Genomic DNA, 12,669 nt, shown 5'->3' with positions numbered 1-12,669 from the left:
AAGGGCTCCTACTTCCAACATGACATTGTCCCAGGTGACCTTGAAGGTACTTTTGAACTTTAATGTCCTAGGATTTTTATTTCCAAAATACTTGTTGGCTCCCACCTAATTTTTTAGGTCTGGTCTAATGTTTTCATTGCCTGGGCCTTTGGCCACTAATTGACATTGCTATATGTTGCATAAAAGCACCTGAAACAGAAATAACTAAAAAATGTCCATCTCAGACCACTCATCACCTGTAAGAGGGTATGGCTATGAAATATAGCCTGATGCTTTTATTTCCTCAGTGCCTGTGATAATTACTCAATAAAAATTGTATGTCCTTGGGCACGCTAAGGGTAGCAGTAAATATTTAGTGTTGGCAACTGCAGCCTTCAGGCCTTACACACAAAATGCTGTTCTCTGTCTTGACTGGTGCACAGAGGGGAGCCTCTGTGGTGGTGGGAACTGAATTTTATTTTTAAAACAGAAGGTATAATGAAAGGAACACAAAGATATATATTATAATTAATGCAGGTGTGCCTTTAAGAAAACAAAGTAAACAAGATCAGAAATTATACAACATGTAAATCAGGCTGATTATTTGCATTGTGTAATAATTGTTCTTCACTTTAAGACAAGCAAATAAACAAGATCAGAAATTAAAGATCTATAAATAAACAAGATCAGAAAGTAAAATCTATAAATAAGCAAGATCAGAAATTAAAGATTATTTGTATTATACAGTAATGGTTCTTCACACAATTCATGATAGGGTTTCCTTAAATATCAGTTTTCTCTAATATATTTGAGACCTGATTCTCACATCGCAAGCTAAGTCCTAGAATTCTACATCTAGAAAACACCCTAGTGTTTTTCCAGCCCAGCAACTTTATTTCCAGGTGAGGAAGCTGAGGCCCAGAGAGAAGTTTTAAATGTTATACCTAGGGCCATATTGCTAACGACTGGCAGAATTGGCCCAGGAACCCGACTCCAAGGTCTTTCCCCTTAATTCTACTTCTCAAGGCTGAGGATCCCATGACAGCACATTCTTCTAAAAATTGGCTTCCTTTTCACTTTATTTCTTTGTTTTGTTCTCGTTATTGAAACAATGCATATTCTTAGAAAATTGGCAAATACAAAAATATATCAAAAAAGAAAATCCCCTGCTGTGTTACCATCCAGGGATAATCTCTGTGACCATGCTGACCTCCAGATTCTTTGAAGGAGCATCCCTACCTCCACTGAACTGTCTCCCAGTTGATCCTCAACGCACTGAGATCGAGCCCTCAGACCCTTCATCCGGGTGAAACTCTTTCCTCTTGTGACAGTAGTTTCTCATCTTCCCTCCCACTTTCCCTTTTCTTGATTTCAGGACATTACTCTTCCCTGTATCCTCCTACCTCTTGCTCTGGTTTTTTTTTTTTGTCTCATTCTTGACTCTTTCTTTCGCCATTCCTTAAATAATAACGTCCCAGAGAGTTGCATGGTTAGCCCTCTTTTTACTCTGTATTCTTCTCCTGGGATATTTTATCCTCTTCTCCAAGTCAACTTACCTGGAGTATTACTTACTTGGTGTGGATGACCAAGTGAATATCTATGCCTCTCCACCTCTCTCTTGAGTGCCACACTCCTATTTCCAGCTGCCTGTTACTGGACCTTCCTCCCAGGGTGTCTTGGAAGCATCTCTGCCTAAAATTATCCAAAAGCAAATTAATTACCATCCCCCTCCAACCTGTTACTCTCCCTGTGTACGCTCATTAATTGCCAAACAGCCATACTATAGATCCTGAAGTCATACTTTATTTTTCTCTCCATCCATCCAAGCCATCATAACATTCTGCTATCTCTACCTCAACAGTATCCTTCAAATCTCTCTGCTCCTCTGCTACCACTGCCCTGGGCCAGTCCTTCAGCCTATCTTCCCTGGACTGTGGCACTTGCCTTCTGACTTCTCTCCCTGCCTCTCCCATCAGTTCCTGTTCCACATTGCTGCCGATTCACATTTTTGAAACACACATCTGGTTTTAAACCCCTTTCAGCTGCTTATTCCTGCCTCCAGCATGAAGTCCAAATCCATCAGCAGGGTAACAGGACCCTTTATCCTCAGTCATTCATTCCTCTTTGTATTGTCTGTCACCCAGCTCACTGCTAGGCATCGTGCCTGACCTACAGCAGACACTGTAGCCTACTGAGTAATAGGCTTCTCCGCATTCGAGAATGTGTTCCTTCTGTATCCCATCATCTCATTCCCAGCTCATTCTGCAGAGTAAGAATTATTCATTTTATCAAAGGTATCATGGGGGCTTCCCTGGTGGCGCAGTGGTTGAGAGTCCGCCTGCCGATGCAGGGGACGCGGGTTCGTGCCCCGGTCCGGGAAGATCCCACATGCCATGGAGCGGCTGGGCCCGTGAGCCACGGCCGCTGAGCCTGTGCGTCCGGAGCCTGTGCTCCGCAACGGGAGAGGCCACAACAGTGAGAGGCCTGCGTACCACAAAAAAAAAAAAAAAAAAAAAAAAAAAAGGTATCATGGACCACACTTAATTGATCTATTCACACTTCTAGGTAGAGGGGACAGTACCCCTATGTGCTTTGGTTAAATTACAAGTAGAGGAAAAAAATTTAAAAAGAGCAGGTCCCTGGTATCAGGGGAAACTGTGCAAATCATCCTCGTGGTTCTGACAATTGAACCTAAACAGCGTGCTTGTTCTCTGTTCCTGGAGAGGTCCACTACAGGTTTTGTGTATGTACATATTTTTTAAAGGCATGAAACCACATATAATATCACTCAACCATTATATTTGGCACAGTGGGGTGTTTTTTTTTTAATGTGTTTAGGTAACCTGTAAAATAAATTAACTTTGGAAGAATTTTTTAAAAATAATTTCTGATTGGAAAAAAAAGACCTTTGGTAGGAAAAAAATTAAAGACAGTGAAACCACAGTATTTAGAATGCAGACATTGTAAAATGCCATAAAACTCCTGAGGTCTTACTCCTCAGCTAAGGCTGAGGAAGATATGCTCATTTGTTATTTAAGAAAAAAAAAAAAGTCAGGTTTCTTCCCACCTTCAAAAACAAGAGTGAGAAGAGTTTACTACCAAATGGTGCTTTTATTTTCATGAAGTTTTATGCTTGCTGTGTATAGTATCTAAAATGAGTTTTTAATAAAGAGGTGTTGATATTTGAATGAACTGACATATCAGTTAAGTAAACCATGTACACAAACCATTTTATCCTCTTAATACAAGAGACACCACACTGTTGCATTAGAAACGCATTTTGTATCCTAGAATTCACTACCAATAAGGCCTGGAGATGAATGGTTTGTACAGTTCCTTTTAAACGTTTCCAGACATTTTACATGTCGCTGCAGATGTGGCTTTATTCTTGAGGTCGTCCTCACAGGGCCTCGCCATGCACGTGTGCGGGTGTTGTGACAGCTCTCATGCTGCTGTGACGTCATCTCCTTTCCGACTGTGCTGCCTGTTGCACCTCGTCCCAGTGTGCGTCTCCTGGTTTTCTTTCTCTGAGCTGCTTTATTCTGCCTTCAGGAGTCTCTTCTTCCACCGAGATCTGCCCGCTTTTCTTCTGACTTCTCCGGTTTCTAATAATATTTCCATCATTGAGACTTTCACTTCTCACCGTCTCCCCAGCCTGTTCCTATCCCAGGCTCCCTCCTCCCAGTGTCTTCTAACTTCTTCACCAGAAAAAGCAAAACCAAAATTATCCTCCATTCCACCTGGCAAGGCTGAGGCGACTCTCTTCCAATAGACTGGCATTGTCCTCTGCCTCAGCACCTAAGTCACAAACACACCTATCACTTGTTCACATGTTAATGCATCCCTGCCCTGTTCTCTTATTCTCAAAATCAGTTCTGTGACTCCTTCCACAGACCACTTCTCCCCTTGCCCGCTCTACCCACACAGACCTAAGGAGAGTTGTACTTTTTATTCCTCCTCACCTCTGTCACACCTTACTTTCTAGCCAATTTTTTTTAAGTTTATTTTTCAAGAACTTGACTCAAAATGTCAGCTCGTCCAGGCAGCCTTCCAGGATTGCCTTTCCCCCTGACCCTTTACAGTGTGGCTTACACACCCAGCTTGCTTTCCTTACACTGTCATACCTGACCACCTGATTGACCTCTTTAAGGACAGGCACTGCTTTGAAAGTATTTTTGCTCTTGTACTTCACTTTCTAAACTTTATTTTGACTTCTTCCACGTCTTTTACTATCTGAAGTTACCACCTTTCTACGATCTTCCTTTTTATTTGCATCCCTTCATGTTCAGTCCATTCCTATTGTCAGTGCTTATTTTCTGAAACTCACTAATGGCTTTCTTTAAAACACATACACACTTCTCATCTTCCAAGTCTTTGAATGAGAAAACTAGGGGAAAAAAATGAATTTCCAAGTTCTCTTTTACTCCCTTTGGATTATTACACTGGAATGCTTTTTCTCATAAAATTATGAGTTGGTATAAAACATTAGTGCTGTGCTCGCTTCGGCAGCGCATATACTAAAACATTAGTGCCTGTGGTGATTTTTAAAATAAAGAGAATAAAGCTTACTGAGTAATCCTATTCAAAGTCATTTGCTGAACATTATTACAGACACAGACTTTTATAAATTGATATCTTTTTCAGGACTAGGGCAGGTGTTTCATTTGGGGGCATTGTTTACTCACACGTATTTGTGATGTGACTCTTGGGTCCCTGTCGTCATCCTGTCTCAGAAGGATATGGAGGGGATTGGCATCTGAAGGCCTTCAGAAAATATTGCAAATGGAAAGTGAAAGCAAAGGCAAGGGCCATTTAGAATGTTTGTGTCCACTCTAACCAAAGAAATGTTCCAGATCTCCCCACTCCAACAGCAAACCTAAGATTAGACATATTTAGGGAAAGACTAAAGCAGGAAATAATCCTGTAAGTGCACACCCACATCCTCTTCTTTCTGACGACGCAAGAGAGAAGAGCTTCTAGAAAGGGCAGTTCACCAGTGGTACCTACTGCTCAAACACTGTCTTTAAATATTCAGAGCAAGGGAAGAGGTCACGCTGCATGCTGCTTTGTCACTGAACTCTACATCAGCAGGATTATCTGCTGCCCCCTGGGCAAAGGCAAAGCAAAACAAACTCATGCTCGCTGAAATGTTAAGAAGCTGAGCCCCATAGAAGAGGTTTAGGGAAAGCATTAGGCACTGGACATTGGACCCAACCTAAATGTTCTCCTCCAAAAAGTGAGGATGCTCTATAACCTGTGCCGTCTAGCTCATGGAGTTACTTTGTGTATCACATGAAAAGGCATCTGTGAAAGTTTCTTCAAAAAAGGCACACACATGAGAGGTCCAAAAACTCATTTCTTATCACCAGCCATACATACCCCTGGGATTAAAATATACACATTGCTTTTTATACACAGATGTTAAGCTAACCTCTTAATACATTTTTTTTTTTTTTTGCGGTGCGGGCCTCTCACTGTTGTGGCCTCTCCCGTTGCGGAGCACAGGCTCCGGACGCGCAGGCTCAGCGGCCATGGCTCATGGGCCCAGCCGCTTTGTGGCATGTGGGATCTTCCCGGACTGGGGCACGAACCCGTGTCCCCTGATCGGCAGGTGGACTCTCAACCACTGCGCCACCAGGGAAGCCCCTTAATACATATTGAAAAATCAAATCTGAAAATACTGGAGGTGAAGTAATATATTTCCTAGAAGTCTATGGCATGAGATATGAAGTATGGCTAACCTTATTAATAAAATCTTTCCGAAAAATAGAATTCATTCTTTTCTGAGCTTGGCACCTTCTATAACTTTTGATTTGATCTTTTAAAGTTATTTTGTGATAGAAAAATGTCTCCCCTAACGACAGTGACAAGCTCATAGAGATTTTTTAAAGAAATCACATTACATGTCTTTACTGATCGGAGTGTTCCCCCTGTGGAAAAATGCTCTAGGCGGTTACTTATTTAAAGGTTAAGAAGATAAGGAAATTGTAGCTTTTCACAGAATGACCTTTGTGGACCAGTTTTTTTGAAAGGAATTTGCATCTCTTTCCAAACACGGATGAGGGCCTGACTAACCCTCAATTTCAGCTGTGTAAACACTGAAGCTTCAAACTGCTTGGAAAGAAAATAAGAGCAAAACTTGTAATAACCAATGTAAAACCTGAATAATACAGTGGTATTGATTATTTCCCTATGCAGTCACCTTTGAGTTTCCTTCCAAAGAAAAAAGAAAAAACTATTTTATTTCTGTGAGTATAAAAAAACATGGTAGAAATAGTGTTTAAATGTATATGAAGTTTTTGACTCAGAAGCCTGTGGTCTCTAATTACCTATGAATATAGCAGCCTTCATTGAAGTGTTACTGTACAGTGTTTCCATATTGTAATAAAAACTGTGACATATCTACAACTTTGTACAAAGAGAAAAACAATTATTGAGCACTCTTTTAACATAGACTGTAAACCTGATTGGCAAAACTCTAGTTGTGTTGCTGACTTGATTTATATTTCTAAGTGCATTCGTTAATAACTGTGTTTTAGGCAAACTGAATGAGTGGAATTGTCCATAGTAATAGTCTGTCAGTTTATTCACACATATTGGGAGAAAGTTTATAAAATTTTTTACAGCGTTCATGATTGATTTCATATTAATTTAAAATACCTACCCTTAATTTTCCTCAATAATACCCTGTGTAAGAGCTTGGAGTCCCTCCTGAAGGGAATGAACTGGTGATGGTGATGCATTCTATGAAAGCAGGCAAAGCACATGTCTGTCCCCTGCACACTTGAAAAGCTAGTTGAGACGAGGGATGTGGCAGGCTTTATCCAATTTCACACACAAGGAAATGATTTAAAACCACTTCATAAACTGCATAGGAATCCTCATTTCAGTTTTTTCCTGGACACTTATTCTAGGTTTGAATTCGTCATCAGCTATTAAGACTAAGTTAGAGTCCAAGCTGAATTGTCAAAGGTAGAATAATCTGAGAATTAGCCAGAATCAAGGGTGAGAGGTCTCCTTTACATTCTCATTGATATTCTGCATTCTGGGAGTAATATGTACGTCGAAGCTTTGCTTGCTTTTACTGCCATAAGGGGAAACAAAGGGCAGTAGCTCTTCTGATAGAATTTTATGAACTTACATTTTAAGAATACCTTTGTTATATGACATATTAATCATGTTTCCGCGGTCAGTTTGACCCTGCCAAAGTAAATATATAGGAAACTATTATGAAAATAAATCATTAAACTTTCCTCATAGTATAATGATCTGCCAACTTTTTGTTAAAAGGTAGGTATTGAGATTAAAGTCTTATCCTTACTGGCAAGTGTTATCCCCTTGTCTCTATAGTTTCTTTGGGTTAAGAATCTGTAGATAGCAGTTCTAATGAAAATATTTCATTAGTATTAATCTAAGTAATTGTGACGGCAGTAGTCAGTTTATCTGACATAGCATAAAATTAAAATAAGAAATTCTAACTGGATCATAGGCAGTAATTTGAACTCTATAGCATTTAGTAGGGAAGAGTTTTTTTTTATCATTTTTGAAAAGCACAAACTTGTTTGTAGACTTCAAATCTGATGGAATTAAATCATTTTTAGTATTAACTGAAAGTAGGTGGAGTTGTTCTTATCATTTGTATTCTATCATATCACCTTGACTTTTATCACAGAGGGTTAAACAGACTCTGTTGAAATATATCAATGTATTCTTTAGGACACACTTGAGCTGGGACTAGAACCCAGCCTTGAAATTCTACCCCGAGGATTAGCTGGCTCTTATTATTTCATTCAGAATCATGTATTTGCAGCACTGTAAGTAGATTTCTCGTAATGAAAGCGTTTCTTTTAATAGACTCAGGTTACTGCAGTGTTTTTCTATTTGTCTCCTTCTGCTTTGTACTGTTTAGAAAATTTGGGGGGGCATGGTTATCTCTATAACCATCTAAGGGTTAAATATTATGTGTGGCCCCATATCTCTGGTCCAGTGTTGGGGAATATTTTCATTGATTTACGTAGGTGTTCTAGCTCAGTAAAGAATGACCCTGTGTTTGGCAAGAAAACAGATATGGAAACTGTACTCACAGCCAAATTTACAAGAATTAAGTAATCGGTTAAGGTAAAGGGAAATGATTTTGACAGACTTACACTCTTGGGGTGGGTTAGAAATCCACCAAAATTCAGGATTCACGTGCATTTTTATCTTGAAGTGGAAAAATCCAACATAAAGTGGAAAGCAGCTTTCTGTAAATGAAGTGCATTGGCACGTCCACTCTTTTTTACCACTGTGTTTTCAATTCCGTTGTGATACAGGTGGATCTGATGTATCCTGTCAACACTCTTTTTTACTTTCTCTGCTCTTTTTAGACTTAGAAGTAGATCAACCCAAAGAAGAAAAGAAAGAGTGCTACTATAATCTAAACGACGCCAGTCTTTGTGACAACGTGCTGGCCCCCAATGTCACCAAACAAGAATGCTGCTGTACCTCTGGTGCTGGGTGGGGAGACAACTGTGAGATTTTCCCCTGCCCGGTCTTGGGGACTGGTAAGAATTAGCTAAGTGCTGTGTTCATACTGGTATTTGTTGTGTGGTGTTCATGGGCCTTGGAATGTTCTCATTTGGGTTATTGAAGCCTTGAAATGGTAACATCTACTGGTACCTGCCATTGTCTAATTGAAGTGAGATTACCTTAGAGTGGGTTTCATTCAGGGCTGGACCCATACCCTTATCCCACTTCAGTATGAATTCTTAAACTTCTGTTTCTCACAGAATATGCTGTTATAGTGATATTCCATATAATATTTTGGCAGAAAGATAATTCAGTTTTATTCCATTTGTAAGGTAAAACTCATCATTTTTGGTAACAATGACACAGCATTATTCCTAACTGGAGCTTGCATATTTAAGCTAGGATTTTGGATTCTTATTGAAATTTGAAAATACTAGAGACCACAGTAATGTAGTGGTCATAACACACCATCGTACCCATAGCTGAAACATGTGTAAATAATATATGGGTGAACTAGCAAGGTTTTTTGTAAATTATACTTATGAAGTCATTAGGTTTATTTGCACCTAGTCTGTAATTTTTGAGATTGTGCTGAATTTATTTGTCTGAATTTAGATGGCAAGATTTGCCTTAAAGTCTCTGAGTCTGAGAAAGCAAAACTGAATTTAAAACATACTCGTGGAAGATATTGGTTTTTGGTTTTTTTTTCAACTTTTTTTCCCCCTTATCTCTCCTGAAATCAGCTGAATTCACGGAAATGTGTCCTAGAGGGAAAGGTTTTGTCCCCACTGGAGAATCCTCTTACGACGTTGATGGCGAGAACTATAAAGGTCAGAATCAAGGAGAAACTAATTTGCAATGTGTGTGCATATCTGACATCCAGGTAAACGCGTGGCTTGGGTTAGGCAGAAGAAGAATTCTTTTCGGCCATGGAAACTAATTACAAAGCCTTGAATCCTACCATTGGAAGACGGTTTCAATGGACTCTAGGGAGAACCATGGCTTGGGCGTTAGAACACTTAAGGCTGTATGACAGTGGGACTTCACTTAAGATTCTGAGTTTCCACTTCTGAGATAGGAATAATGTTTCAAAGGTTATCATGAGGATTAAATGAGATAACATATGTAAAAGTACTTAACAAAAAATTTTGTACTTAATAAATTCATTCTTTCATTGTAGAATTATATTAGAAATCATATGTTAGGACCAATACAAATTTGACCATCATCATGTTGGCCTTTAATGGTCATCAACAAAGCAAAGATTCTTGTCTTTTTAGAAAGCATCCTACTTTGCTAGGACCATTTACTAATGGCCACAGATTAATAATAAGGAATGGAAAGGAAGAAAGCAGAAGTAGATGTGTGTTTTATATATTTAATGCTATTAGCCTGTAATTCTAAAATAAATGCAGCTTTTTAATTTTGGTGAAATTTAAACTACAGATATGAGTACTTCCTCATTAACTACTAACTTTTAACATTTCAGTGATAGAGATATTATGACCTTTTATATACAAAGTGATTTTTTTTCTTTACAGTTTAATATTGAAAACTGTTAAGTGGCTGGAAAACAGACTAAAAACATTTTTATTGTCTATCCATTTTTTCAAACCAGTGTTTTACTAACATGGTATAATTCAGCAGCTGGATAAGAAATTCCATATGTGTGTTTTTAAGTACATCTATGATTTAATTCAGTGAAATAACAGGACTTAGTTGGCAAAATGTGTTTAACGGTTTTCAAATTCGCAAATATCATATACTATGTTCTTTCAGAGATGTAGTTAAATTTCACTTTGTGCTATGAAGTGGAGCCCTGATTTCACCATAAAGTCATCCTCTTTTTTAAAACAAAAATAAATTCCTCTTCACCCTATCTTAGCAGTGCTGTAAATGGTTGAAAGAATATTAGATTCAAACAGTCATATATTGTCGACTTGGTTTTGCCATTTTCCAGCTGTGTAACTTTGAGCAATTTATCTATGAAGTCTCCAGTTTTTTAAATGAGGACTAGATGACATTAGCTTTAAAATGTTAGAAATGATGCTAATAATACTTGCACAAAAGCAATAGATCACACTTTTTGAGAGTATACCGAGTCCTCTGCATGGATTTTCTCATTGAATCCTTTCAATCCTATCAGGTCAATGTTCCTCTTATCTCCAGTTTACCATTGAGTAAACTGAGGTTTGTGGACAATAAGCTCTGTAAATTCTGTGGGGGAATGGGTCTGCCAGCATTCTTAGCAGCTGTGCTTTCATTAGCTCATTATCAAGAAAGAAGACTTCCATCAAGTTGCATCAAACTCTTCGTGGGAGTTTTCTTCATCCCAACTAGTTAATGGGCCAAAATATACATTTATAGAAAGGCACGTGTCTTAAAGGCTATTTTCTTCAGAGAATATTATTGGTGCCATTATGGAACCCGTAGACTATTTCCTCAGATACGAGGTAGCATCTCTGAAGCTCTATTTACAAATATACCTTCTCTGATAATGTTTTGGGCATTGCTCCTTAAACAGAGAAGCCTGATTATATTTCTACCTCTGTGAATTAGTCCTAACTTTAAGAATTTGATATTGCTGTGTTTTTAAGACTCTTTGTAATATAAATATTACAATATCTAACTTGCCCAATATTGATTAGACTCTTCTATTTAACTGAAAATCCCCAAATAACTCCTCTTTCTAAATATTTCTCCATTTTTCCCCCATAGATGCAGATGAATGCCTACTTTTTGGACAAGAAATCTGCAAAAATGGCTTCTGTTTGAACACTCAGCCTGGTTATGAATGCTACTGTAAGCAGGGGACATACTATGATCCCATCAAATTGCAGTGCTTTGGTAAGTTTTAAGAGGATATAGTGTGATGTGCTATGCAAATACATGGAAAAAATAAGTAATGCTACATATAAAAACAATTTCTTTGAATCTAAATCATGTGTTGAAAAGATCTGTAAATGTTTTATGGATCTTTTTCTTGAGCAATATTTAAGAAAATAAAAACTCTTCATACTACTATTTGAATAGATTTCAAAGAGTTAATATTCAATGTAGAATTATAATTCAGGTCACTGGTATAACTGAAGTGTTCTTTTGGTCTGGGGAGCCTCCTGTTTCATCACTCATACCATGCACTGAAAGTCATTTTTAAATACTGACCCAGACTTTAATGCCTAAGCAGAAAACCATATACACTAGGCAGAAAAACATAGCAAAAGGAAATAATTTAAAAACTGTCATAAAGAGACATTTTATCTTAAATTTCTAAGCGTATCCTGTTCTTAAATGTTTTCTTTCCTTATTTAATGTCAGCAGCTGTAGAGCAATGTTATTTTTCCAATCAATACAACTTAACATTTTTATAGTCGGAGCTGTTCTCTTTTGGATGATGACGTATAGCTGATTAAAATGTGGCAGCCCCTGGAATCTGGACTAAATTTAGCAGTGTATTAAGTTTGGTTAAGTGTATGAGGTGCAGCTGATTGCTGATTTTCTTTCACTTTTTTTCTCTTAAGACATAGATGAGTGTCAAGACCCCAACAGTTGTATTGATGGCCAGTGCGTTAATACAGAAGGCTCTTATAACTGCTTCTGTACCCACCCAATGGTCCTGGATGCTTCGGAAAAAAGATGTATCCGACCAACTGAATCACATGGTATGTTTGGATATGAGATGCAAGTCTGTGTCCAAATAAATGTCATAAGGTTTTCCTTTTGACTGAAATGTTAGCTGTTGGAAAATTTAAAAATTGATTCCTTGGGTATTTTGAAATAATTAAAATGAGATGCTGAGAGAAAGAATAAGATGCATATCATCAATATGTAGGAGATTTAACACCTTGCACATACTGATTTAATGGACAACAGAATACAGAGTGGCTGAGCAGATGGCAGAGCTGTTCGGTGTCTGAGGGTTGATCACATTGAACCATTGAAGGCAACTGAGGAAGATGTAAGTTGAGGGAAAAATAATTAGGTTTGCTTGACTGGACTGGAGGACACAGGTGAGGCTGGACAGAGCAGAGGGCAGAATTCATCAGATTGGTGGAGGGCTCTGAAGTCCATCGGTAGGAATCCCTGTTCATCCCCGAGAAGGTAATGTGCCACTGACTGATCAGTGGCTTAATTGAGGAGACTGCTTTGGTCGAAATCAATTGGAAAGTAGAAAGGTTCGCG

At 38.4% G+C, this 12,669-nt stretch overlaps 1 protein-coding gene across 9 annotated transcripts in view; it reads left to right on the top strand.

Annotated features, from left to right (window-relative positions):
- The window catches only part of LTBP1 (latent transforming growth factor beta binding protein 1), a 424,099-nt gene that overhangs the window by 379,080 nt on the left and 32,350 nt on the right, over positions 1–12,669 (top strand). For all 9 annotated transcript variants that reach the window (XM_067703302.1, XM_067703301.1, XM_067703300.1 and 6 more), the window contains 4 exons: positions 8,346–8,522; positions 9,231–9,317; positions 11,206–11,334; positions 12,009–12,149. In XM_067703302.1, coding sequence (XP_067559403.1) covers positions 8,346–8,522; positions 9,231–9,317; positions 11,206–11,334; positions 12,009–12,149 — 534 coding nt within the window. The remainder of the gene's footprint in view (positions 1–8,345; positions 8,523–9,230; positions 9,318–11,205; positions 11,335–12,008; positions 12,150–12,669) is intronic.

Source organism: Pseudorca crassidens, chromosome 14 (genome assembly GCF_039906515.1).
Source record: "Pseudorca crassidens isolate mPseCra1 chromosome 14, mPseCra1.hap1, whole genome shotgun sequence".
Lineage (NCBI taxonomy): Eukaryota > Metazoa > Chordata > Mammalia > Artiodactyla > Delphinidae > Pseudorca > Pseudorca crassidens.
The sequence above is the reverse complement of the archived record's forward strand: the minus strand, read 5'-3'. Positions and strand labels throughout refer to the sequence as shown.